We start from the raw sequence: 12599 nt of genomic DNA on the forward strand, positions 1-12599 counted from the left end.
AGAAATGAATCCTGAGTGCAGATCCAGGAGTAAGCCCTGAACACAGCCAAATGAGGCCCCACAAATTATAGTGATAATAATAATAATGATGATAATAACACAAATGTTTGAGATTTTTGGGAAGGTGTAATAACTGGCCCAGTAAAAAAAAAAATGGAGACATTACTGGTGCCCGCTTGAGCAAATCAATGAATAACAGGAGGACAGTGCTCCAGTGTAATACCTGGGGATCTTAGGGGTTACACTTAGAATTTCTTGGGGTACCATGCAGAGAGAGGAATCATCCTTTTCCATGCAGATGAAGTGCTTTCTCTAGCTCTAATGCTTTAGGTTTCTTCTTGACCCATAGCATTTGGGTCATGAAAAGAGATCTATTGTCCTGACAATATATTCAAGGAAGACTTCTCCGTAAAAATATACTTGACTACAGAAAATGCTCTATTTAATTTTAAACTTTAAAACCTTGAGGAAAATTTAAACATGATTAAGTGAACTGCAAAAAATCATCTTGAATTTCTAGGATTTATATGCATAGAAACTCAGAAATGTGAGGTGCTTTGAGTTTTATTACTAACTCAGTTTCAGTCCTCATAAAGATTATACCACTCATTTAGTGGCTAAAATTCAGAAAATGAATCAAATATTATTATATTACCTATTAGGCATCTAGATAGTCTTGTCATCACACATACTCTGATAGAACTATAAAAATTCCACCTCAAATATTCTTTATTCCTCTATCAGATAAAAATAAAAGGAATACTATAAGATCAGCAGTAAAATGAAACTGTGTAAATTTGTTGGTGTATCACATCTGCATTTATCCTTGCCTCGAAAAATGAAGAGTTGTATAAAATAGAAAAGTAATGCTTTTTATATAGTTCGCTTGTTGTTCAATGTTCAGCTTCTTCAGTTTCATGGATTATAAAATCTTTTTCCACAGAATATATTCCTTAGAAGACCATCATGTAATGTTACTAGCTTTATAGGTAGGGGTAATTTTAATAATAACACACCACATTTAAGGTTCTATTATCCACAGCTCTGGCTGCTTTTGATTTATTCATCTATGTGAGGAATTTGAAAATTTCTAGTCTAATTTTTTTAAAGTAGTCTTTTTGTATTAAACCATACGCTCTATATGATTACAGCAACTCATTTTTAGCAATGAAGCATCCCTGTTTGAGAATAAATTTCTTGTTCAATAAACTGAACTCTTTAGAAATCTTTTATAAAACATATTATTTTAATAGAGTAGTAAAATAATTATAATTAATACAGATTTTATTGGGTCCTATCAAAGATTTCAAGTAAATTTAGTGAATTAATTTTTTAGTATCAAAGAAGAATTTGAAGATGTACTTACGCAGGCTTAATTGTATGGGCATGTTTTTCATGGACAAATGCACCAGCAAGACCTCCTGCTCCTGAATTTAAATACTGGATTGAAAGCAAATTAAATTGTATGAGTTTAGTTCACTACGTTACAAAAGTGAATAATTTAATAATTTTAAAAATAAAATCAATTTCTGATGAGTTTGAATGTGGTTTTGCAGCAAAAAGTTCTTGTACCTTGTTCAAAGACATAAATGAAACGTAGCATTTTTAAGTAAGAATATTACTTTTGACAAATTGTACTTCAACTAGTACATAAAAGTTCCAATGATGTCCATTTTATTAAAAACCTCATCTATTCAGTTAACTTTCTTAAAATTTATTACATATAGTGTTCATTAAAAACATTTTAATTAATATAAATTAGTTCAATTTCCATGCTCCCTGCTAATTGAACTATTTTCAAATAACAATTGAGATTTCACAATAGCACTGTAATACTGTTCTCCCATTGTTCATCGATTTGCTCCAGCAGGCCCAGTAACGTCTCCATTGTGAGACTTCTTGATACTGCATTTGGCATATCGAATATGTCACGGGTATCTTGACAGGCTTTGCCCTGCAAGCAAGATACTCTCGGTAGCTTGCCAGGTTCTTCGAGAGGAATCGAACCCGGGTTGGCTGTGTGCAAGACAAATGCCCAACCCGCTGTGCTATGGCTCCAACCCTGAGATTTCACAATATGGCAACAAATAAACAAGTAACCTATATGAATTAAATTGTTTTCGTGGTGCTTAAAAAAAAAAACCTCTTGACTTTTTTATGCAACCAGGGAATGTTTTCTATAACTGTAAAAATACCAATATTTAATGATTTGTCATATTATCCTTTTGTACAACTCCACTGTCACTGTCACTGTCCTCCCGTTGTTCATTGATTTGCTTGAGCGGGCCCAGTAATGTCTCTTTTGGAGACTTTTGTTGTTACTGTGTTTGGCATATCGAATACATCACAGATAGCTTGCCAGGCTCTGCCGTGCAGGCGAGATACTCTCGGTAGCTTGCCGGGCTCTCCAAGAGGGGCAGAGGAATCGAACTTGGGTCGGCCATGTTGGCTGCGTGCAAGGCAAACGCCCTTCCGCTGTGCTATCACTCCAGCCCACAACAACTCCACTATTAACTAAAATTAGAAAATGCATCAGAAGGTAGCCCTATACTAAAGTTCCTCACACATAGTGTGTTCATTTTTCTTTTCCACATATTATGAAGGGAAAATATAAGAAAATGCATAATGAGGTAATACAAGTACTTAAAATCAATCACCAATCCTGTGTTTTACTTAAATTAATGTCAATGAAGATTAAAAGTATGTTAATAAAAGTAGTAAACAAATTAAGTATTTTGTACCTTGTAGGAGCACCAGCAGGCAAAATCAACTCCCCAGTCATGTAAGTGTAGTTCAACATTTCCAACTGCATGTGCTAGATCAAAGCCAACAAAACAACCCTGGAGAAGAAGGTAATAAGATAATAACTAGTTTCAAATTTGTTTAATGGTATGAATTAGTAAGCACACATATTGTTAAGGAAATTTTTACAAACTATTATGCCATAAATATGGTTCAGAAAGTATGAATCACTCAGTTGTGCGAATTTTCAAGATACTTTCAGTTCAAAAGAATGTTATGATCAGAAGTTCTATCCTCTCTTCACTCTACTGTTATATTGATAATGTAAAACCAGAGAAGGGTCAAAACAAAATAAAAGAAAAATCACCGTTGACCTTAGAGTGTAAATGGAGGCAGTGACACCAATACTATTCACTGCAGTCAAAATAATCCAGTTTCAAGATTAAAAAAAAATAGAGAGATGATTTATCTTACAACTTTTCTTGATAAAGTTGAAAAACTGATAATTTTTATTAAATATTAGTACCTTCATTTACACATTAAAAATTTAATGTGAAAAAAACATTTGCAAGGTAATGTTCTTAAAATTTTGTCTATAAATAGATGGGCATGGAGAGTATCATGCTGAGTGAAAAATGGAGACATTACTGGATCCGCTTGAGCAAATCAATGAACAATGGGAGGACAGTGGACAGTGACAGTGACTGTATTCATTTGTGATGTATACACACAAATACACATGTATGTATATGTATATGAAGACTAATATTCTTGGCCAGGTAAAACAGGGGCTAGGAGTATTGGCCAATTGTTGGAATCAACCACAAGTGTGTGTGGGTCAGAGGGTAGGTAAGACAGAGAATGGATCATTATGGCAATAATAGATGGAAATGATGGAAATGATCGTGGTGGACAAGAACTGAGAGTTCAAAGTAAGTACAAAAGCAACCGGTGCTGGTGCAGATGTGAGAAAGGGACCCTCCTTCACTGTTGGTGGGAATGCCGACTGGTTCAGCCCTTTTGGAAAACAGTATGGACGATTCTCAAAAAATTTGAATTTAATCTCCCATTTGACCCAGCAATAGCACTCCTGGGAATATATCCCGGAGAGGCAAAAAAGTATAGTCGAAGTGACATCTGCAATTGTTTGTTCATTGCAGCACTCTTTAAAATAGCCAGTATCTGGAAAAAACCTGAGTGCCCAAGAACAGATGACTGGTTAAAGAAACTTTGCTACATTTACACAATGGAGTACTATGTAGCTGTTAGAAAAGATGAAGTTATTAAATTTATATACAAGTGGTACTACATGGAAAGTATCATGTTAAGCAAAATGAGTCGGAAAGAGCAATATAGACACAGAAAGATTGCATTTATCTGGGGAACATACAGCAACAAAATGGGAGACTAACACCCAGGAATGGCTGAGATTAGTACCAGGAATTTTGCTCCATGACTTGGAGGCCAGCCACACGTGCTAGGGGGAAAGGAAGCTCAGATAGAGAAGAGAGCACCAAATAAAGGGTGTTGTGAAGACCCTCCCAGGGTGGGAGAGACATGCTAAAAGTAGTCTATAGACCAAACATGATTGCCACTCAGTGCCTCTCTTGCAAAACACAGTACCCAAAAGAAGAGAGAGAGAACAAGGGGGAATGCCCTGTCACAGAGGCAGGGTGGGACGGGGGGGAGGGGGATGATGGGGGGTGGGAGGGATGCTGGGACCCGTGGTGGTGGAGGATGGGCGCTGGTGGAGGGATGGGTACTTGATCATTGTATAAATGAAACCCAAGCACAAAAAATTATAAGTCTACAACTGTACCTCATGGTATTTCACTAATAAAAAAATTTAAAAAAATTAAAAATAAATAAATAATAATACAATGATTAATAAAAAAGAATGTAAAAAAGTAAGTAAAAGGATATTTCTAATAATATTTCAGTATCTGTATTGCAAACAAAAATGTCAGAAGGAGAGAGAGAGAGAGAGAGAGAGAGAGAGAGAAGAGAAGTGCCTGCCATAGAGGCAGGCTGTGGCATAAGGTGTAATGGGGACACTGCTGGTGAGATACGTACGCTGGTGGAGGGATGAGTGTTGGAACTCTATGACTGAAAGCTAATCATGAACATCTTTGTAAGGGTCTATCTCACAGTGATTCAACAAAAAAAAAGTAAAGGCAACTGCAGGGGAGGAGTGATAGAACAGTAGGTAGGGTATTTGCCTTGCACGCGGCCGACCCAGGGTTCAATCCCAGTCATCCCATATGGTCCACCAAGCACCGTCAGGAGTAATTCCTGAGTGCAGAGCCAGAAGGGACCCCTGGGCATTGCTGGGTGTGACAAAAAAAGCAAAAAAAAGGAAAAAGATAAAAAGAAAACTGCAGATGTGGATATGAAATTCAGATAGCTTCTATCAAGTGAAACAAAGAGATGTGTCAAAAAAGACATGAAAAATCATTCAGAAAATACAATTTGTTTTCATAATAGTACATTATTTCTATTCATATATGAATAATGTTTGTTGTTATTGTAAAATAAACAAGTTTATGTTAAATTATATTACATGTGGGACTTGAGCAATCGCACAGTGGGTAGGGCATTTGCCTTGCACGTGGTGAACCCAGGTTCGATTCCCAGCGTCCCATGTGGTCCCCCGATCACCGGCAGGAGTAATTCCTGAGCACATGAGCCTGGAGTAACCCCTGTTTCCGGGTGTGATGCAAAAAAAAAAAAGAAGAAAAAAGAAAAAGATAAAAGAAAAAAATTGTATCACATGTGCAGAGTGTATATATATGTACATATATATGTGCACAAACAGTATAAAAACATCTTTGAAGCTCTCTATGACTCTATAAGATTATAAAAGTCTTTCATTAGTAAAAGTTTGCAAATCGCTTCAATATATTCTTATAATCTTATTGATAACATTTTATTGTCCAAGAATTAATGATAAATTTTGGCCTATCATATAATTTCATATCCTGTACATATTGAATGTAATTAATTCTAGGGTATTGTGTATATGTGTGTAGATACATATGCATGTACAAGTATACTCTGGTTCATTGCATTCATAGGTCTGATCTTTGTCTCTATGGAATGCTGCATTTTCTGCCAACAAGGTTCATTAGGTGATATGTTCTGACCAATGGCAGGCTAGTACATGTATAAAGCATCTCCAATGTAATGTAATAGACGTTCTCTCTCTAAGGTTGTGACATTTCAGTGGGAAATTTTGCTTGCGTCAACTTGAAGCCCCAGAAAGAAAATGCATGAATTGTAGTTAAGCGTATGGTCTTCTGAGCTCAGCCTGGATTAGCTGCTTTCTCCTCTTTCCCTAGTGAGCTAAGCTGGCACTAGCAAAAGTCCTAGATCAATTGATAGTGAGAGGAACAACAAAATGATGTAACTGGAAAAGATTTTCTATGGGAAGAGGGTTGCAGTTTATTTCTCAAAGTACTTAAGAGACTACTCCTAGCTCTATAGTCAGGTGTCACTCCTGTGGTATGAGAGCACCATAGTTGATGTGAGAGCCAAACTGGGGTCAGCAGCAGGAAGGAAAATGCCCAACCCCCTGCACTACCTCTCCAGCCTCAGGGAAAGAATTTTAATGTCAATTTTCACTGTCCTTCCATTGTTCATTGATTTGCTCAAGCAGACCCAGTAACATCTCCACTCTTGACTTGTTGTTACTGTGTTTGGCATAGTGAATACGTCATGGGTAGCTTGCCAGGCTTTGGCGTGTGGGCGAGATACTCTTGGTAGCTTGCCGGGCTCTCCGAGAGGGACGGAGAAATCGAACCCGGCTTGACTGGGTTGGCGGCATGCAAGGCAAACGCCCTACCGCTGTGCTATCACTCCTGCAATTGTCTTATACATTGGCTTTAATCCCTAATAACCACTTCACAATGTGACACAAATCTCAGTCTAATTGTTGTATAGTTTTAAGTGGTTTTGCATACATGCCTAGTATAATTCACTAGACTATTTGAATAAAAGCTAAATCTCTTCCACTAAATTCCCAGGAAGGAAACCAGAAGCCACGAATGTGCAGTATACAAATTGTACCCAAAGCAATAGCTTTCTGCCTTAATCTACATGGGTAAATGTTTCAAACTTTACATATCAAAATGTTAGAAGTTTTACCTAGTTAATATAATGATTCATTCTCTACTAAGACAACTTTGTGCATGAATGTGATCTCAAAGAGAAATCAAATCAAAACAAACAAACAGATAAAACCTCTGATGGCCTTATCATTAAATGATGGTAACAGCTGATTCTAAAAAAGTGCTGAGAGAAGCACTGGGGTTGAAGCAGCTTGCATTGCTTGTTGCCTTGCTGAGAACCACACATGCTCCCCTGAGTTCTACCAGGAGTAAGCTCTGAACACTGCCTGTGTGGCCGCCAAACAAATTAAAAAACAATTACATTTTTTAAACATATTAAGTCTTGTTAAACTCTGATTTATTCTATTGTTGTTTACAAAACAGTCATAATTATTGCATTTCAAAACTTTAAGTTTTATGTGACTTTTTAGTAATCCTTTGATTAAAGAGGTATTTTGAAGTGGAAATTAGAGACTAATACTTAATATTAAATAGTCCCAAACTATCATTACCGATATTTTCCCAAGAATTAAGCAGGATTTCTAAATCTTTTTGTTACAATAACCCCATTCTGACTAGTTTTCTCCTAGTGCTCCTCCTGTGCCCCTAATCTCTGCTGTGATTCCCCCCCCGACACCTCCATTTAAAAAAAAATGTGTACCCATGATCCCATTGTAATATCCAGTTGAGACATACCGGACTAGAAGATGTAAACTAAGGCCTATTTTGTAAAATTCTATGTGAATACTCGTCTCATTTGTTTAAGGATGGGTGATAGGTCTTATTTACAAGCAGAATTGGTGGTTCCGACAGACACATATGGCAAAGTCTAAACATTTACTATCTTGCCTGTTAGAGAAGAGTCATTAACCTTTGCCCACAGCATAAAGAAAACTAAATTTACTTAAGAGTCAGTTAATTAGAAATCTTATTCATTATGATGTGACTGGATCTATCATTTCATAGAAGAAATGAAGTATTAATGATATCCATTAATTAATTTCATTATCAATTTATGTTTGTTATTAATCTATCTAAATGCCATATCAAATGGGGAGGGTATATCGGTGTCCTTTTTCTAACACATAAAATATTAATTTAAAATAATACTGTCATCAGTCTAACAGATGCTCATGTTAACTTAAATTTTGAGAGAACGTGGAAAATATTAATCTCAAGATTCAAGTTATTGAAATTTGGTTTTGCAAATGAATTTACAGGTTCAATTGAAACACATCCATGTACATATTTATGCTAAAATGTAATTTTTGTTGTTGTTAGTTGTGTGTGGACAGCCCTGGCTGGAGATGAATGGTGGCCACCCCTTGTAGGTTTGGAGACCACCAAGTCCCATAGTAAGCTGTGCTTTGAACCATACATAGTTCTACTGCTAGAAGGAGGGAGATTCTATAGTCCCAGGGATTAAACTCAGGGTCTTATACATGCTAAATCTGTGCTCTAACAACTGAGTCCCATCACCAGCCCCAGATAAATGTTAATACTGAAATTTCATATGGGGGAAAATACTGTATTTGAATGTATTTGAAATTTCCTTCAAATACATATTTCTTGCCTAAACATGTAATTAAATATTTTTTTATAAATCAGTCGGTATGTTAAAGCTGAACTCTTTGAAAACAAGGACCACATATATTGCTGGGGGCAGAGGACATATGTTCATAGGAAACATACCAAGGACCTCACATACGCTAGGCAATTGCTCGACTGTTTGAGTTCCTCCTCCAGTCCCACAACCAAATTTTAATAAACATTCTTAGAACTCAAATTTTGTTAGGAGAAAAAAGAAATGAAAAAGTTTCTTAATTTATTGTCAAGTATTGATGAAAAAAATTCACATTGAAGAACCCATGAACCTTTTCCTAGCATATCCATAAAAACCCTTAGGTAACAGTATGGCCCAGCTTTTAAAAAATAACTTGTCAGTACTAGAGAGATAGTATAGAGGATGGGGTACTTATCCTGCATGCAGCGAAGATGAATTATATCCCTTAAATTTCATATTTCCTCACCAGGGTCCCTTGGAGGGGGGCAGGTTGAGTTTCTCTCTCCACCCTGAGCAGAGCCCCAGCAGCTAAAGACCTCTGGGACCCAGCCATAGCCATGCTTAAGACCACTCTCCACATGCTCAGAAGAGTCTCACATAAGAAGGAACTGGCAGAGGAACCAAGATCTCCAAGCCTGTTGGGATAGGGACTGGGCCTCCTCCACCCAGATCCCCCGTCTTCCAGTAGCTAGACAGTTACACCCACCAACTGCCGTGTAACCCCATCAATGGCCAAGATCCAGAGATTATAAAACCAAGCTCCCAGAAGCTTATAAACTAGACCTCTTGTTGTCTAGTTCTCACTCTCAGAGAACTCTGCAGACTACTGAGAGTATCCTGCTCACATATATGCCTGACTGGGAACACCTGTAAAGGGGATTAGAGGCTGCCCCAAAAGCCTCTATCCCCCTCAGAGAGCTCGGCAAGCTACCGAGAGTATTCTGCCTGCAAGGGAGAGCCTGGCAAGCTACCCATGGCATACTCGAAATGCCAAAAACAGTAAAAATGATGGTCCTCATTCTCCTGACCCTGAAAGAGCCCCCAATATGCCATCGGGCTACACTAGCATGTGACAGGGACGAATGGAGATGTTACTGGCGCCCGCTCGAGAAAATTGATGAACAACAGGGTGATAGTGGTGATAGTGATAGTGATAGTGAAATTTCATGTGATCCACAGAGCCCTGCAGGAGTGATCCCTGAGTGTAAAGTCAGACTAAGCCCTGAACTCAGCCAGTGTGTCCCCGCCCTTGTCCCCAAACTCTATCTCCCTCTTCCCCTCAACACACACAAATTTCAATTTACACAATATGTTTTATGTTTTAATGCCTGTGAAATTATTTCTTCCTGGTTGCCACAAACTATGAGTTATTAAAATGTACTGTTTTAAGGAAAAGATCAGAAGTTACAAACTTGAAAATCATTCCAAAGTAATTTTATCAAAGTTTCACTAGGTGGCAGTATCTTAAAAATAAAGAAAAAAAAATACTTGGCTGTCCAAAACCTCTCCAAAGCTATCAATTACTGTTGTCATTTCACCTCTACGGGTCAGTAAAACAATACAAATGATTTAAAATATGCATATGTGTGAAAACTCCCCCCCCCCCCAACTTGTGTGCCTACTTTTGCACTTAAAAAACAAAAATCAAATATTTTTCAGAACTTTGATTAAAATTACCCAGAGAACTCATATTGCTATACCCACGTACATGTTAGCAGTGTCCAGCCTCCATGGCACATGGCTCTATAGTCGAATCCTTATATCCTTATACTATTGTCATGGTTTTGTAGTCATTCTAATTGCTTAAAGCCTGCTATACTCCAGTGATCTTTCCAAATTTCACATTTGATTGAGATTCACTGCTTTCTCTCATTCAAAGGACCTTTCTCTTGTTCCCTCTTTAACTAGAGCATGTAGCTCAAGTTTCCTGATACGTCCCTCTAAGTTTTTGAATTCCTTCTAGAATTCCTGTCTCCAGTGTCCTATACCTCCCCCAAACAAACTTTATTCTATCTACAGGGTTTTCCTTTCCTCTTCATCTTTGTTTGCTGTTCTCACTGTTTTGGGATGGTTGTTAAGAAGAGTGCCACACTTGGTTATGCTCAGAATTTATTTCTGGTCCTGTGCTCAGGTATCACTCCTGAAAAAGTGCTCCAGGGACCAGAGGATAAAACTGGGGTCCACTTCATAAAAGGCAAGCACTATTTAATTTTTTAAGTGAGTCACAGTGAGATATATAATTACAAAACTGATCATGATCAGGTTTCAGTCATACTATGATATAACACCCATCCCTCCACTGGTATCCATTTCCCACCAACAATGAGCCCAGTTTCTCTCCTGCCACACTCCACCTTCCCTGGACTGCCTCAATGGCTTTATGGCAGTTCATTCTCCACCATCTCTCTCTCTCTTTCTGTGTCCCCAACACCCCCTCCCACGCCTACTCTTTCTTTTTGGGAAACTATAATCTGCAACACAGATACTGAGAGGTTATCATGTGTGTTTCTTTACTTACTTTCAGCACACAGTTCCTATCCAGAGTGATCATTTCCAACTATCTTTATCATAATGGTGCCTTCTCTATTCCAATTGCCTTCTCCGTCAGCACTTGTGGCAGGCTTCCAAGCATAGACTAATCCTACTTGCCCCTGTTTCTACTGTCTCTTATCATGTCTTTTTGTATTTTATTCTCCACAAATGATTGCAAAGATTCTTTATCTGTCCTTCTTCTGACTCTCCACGCAGCAGGGTACACTCCGTGTGCATCCATTTAAAAGTGGATTTCATAACTTCATTTTTCCTAACTGCAGCATGGCATTCATTGTGTAGAATGAATGTTTCCATAGTTTCTTTAGCCAGTTGTCTTTTCTCAGTCACATGGGTTGTTTCCTGATTCTAGCTATTGTGAGTAGTGCTGCAATTAACACAGAGTGCAGATGACATTTCTGCAGTGTGTTTTTGGGTCCCTAAGGTACATTCCCAGAAGTGTTATATCTGGGTCATATGAAGGTCAATCTCTAGATTTTTGAGGAATGCCCATATTGTTCTCCAGAGAGATTGGACAAGTCGGTATTTCCACCAAGAATGAAGGAGAGTCCCTGTTTCCCCCATCCATGCCAGCATTGGTTACTCTTGTTGTTTTTGATGTGTGCCAGTCTTTGGTGTAAGATGATATTTCACTGTTGTTTTGATTTTGGATATTATCTTTTGGCCATTTGTTTTTCTTATTTGAGACAGTTTCTCTCCATTTTCTCTCCCCATTTTCTGATGGGGTTGGATATTTCTTTCTTGTGAAGTACTACCAGTGTGACGTATATCTTGGACATTAACTCCTTATCAGATAGGTATTGGGTAGCTGTTTTTTCCCCAATCTGTGGCCTGTCTTTGTATCTTGGTCACAGTTTCTTCTGAGGTGCAAAAGCTTCTGAGTTCATTGTAGTTCCCCTTTTTATTTTATCTTTGCTTCCACTTGCTTGGTCAGTGGTGTTTCGTCTTTGAAGATGCCTTTAGCGTCAATGTCATAAAGAATTCTGCCCAGGGTTTCCTCCATGAACCTTAGGGATTAAGGTCTGATATTGAGGTCTTTAATCCATTTGTATCTGACTTGTATGTTTGGTGTTAGAAAAATGTCTGAGTTAATATTTGTTTTCCAATAGCTGCCCAATTTTCCCAGCACCACTTGTCCAAGAGGCTTTCCTTGCTCTACTTCTTATTTTTGCTCTTTTATTAAAAATTAGGTGGCCATATATTTGAGGGTTGTTTTCAAGATATTTGAATCTGTTCCATTCATCTCTGTGTCTGTATTTATTATAATACCAGGCTGTTTTCATAACTATTGTTTTGTAGTACAGTTTGAGGTTGAGGAAGGTGATGCCTCCAATCTTCTTTTTCCCAAGGATTGCTTTAGCTATTTGTGGGGGCGTGTTGCTCCCAATAAATTTCAGAAGTGTTAGGTCCATTTCTTTTCAAAATATCCTGAGTGTCCTTATAGGGACTGCATTGAACTCGTATAATGCTTTGGAGAGTATTGCCGTTTTAACAATGTTAATCCTCCCAGTTCATGAGCAGGGGATGTGTTTCCATTTTCTCATATCCTCTTTTATTTCTTGTAATAGGGGGGTTTTATAGTTTTCTTACTATTGGTTCTTCACCTCTTTAGTTAAACTGATTCCAAAATATTTGAT

At 37.8% G+C, this 12599-nt stretch overlaps 1 protein-coding gene across 1 annotated transcript in view; it reads right to left on the reverse strand.

Annotated features, from left to right (window-relative positions):
- KYNU (kynureninase) overlaps positions 1 to 12599 on the reverse strand; it is a 140917-nt gene that overhangs the window by 53665 nt on the left and 74653 nt on the right. The window contains exons 9-10 of the mRNA XM_056117666.1: positions 2742 to 2840; positions 1367 to 1440 (exon numbers count right to left, since the gene is read on the reverse strand). Coding sequence (XP_055973641.1) covers positions 1367 to 1440; positions 2742 to 2840 — 173 coding nt within the window. The remainder of the gene's footprint in view (positions 1 to 1366; positions 1441 to 2741; positions 2841 to 12599) is intronic.

The sequence above is a fragment of the Sorex fumeus genome, unplaced genomic scaffold (genome assembly GCF_029834395.1).
Source record: "Sorex fumeus unplaced genomic scaffold, SorFum_2.1 ptg000035l, whole genome shotgun sequence".
NCBI lineage: Eukaryota > Metazoa > Chordata > Mammalia > Eulipotyphla > Soricidae > Sorex > Sorex fumeus.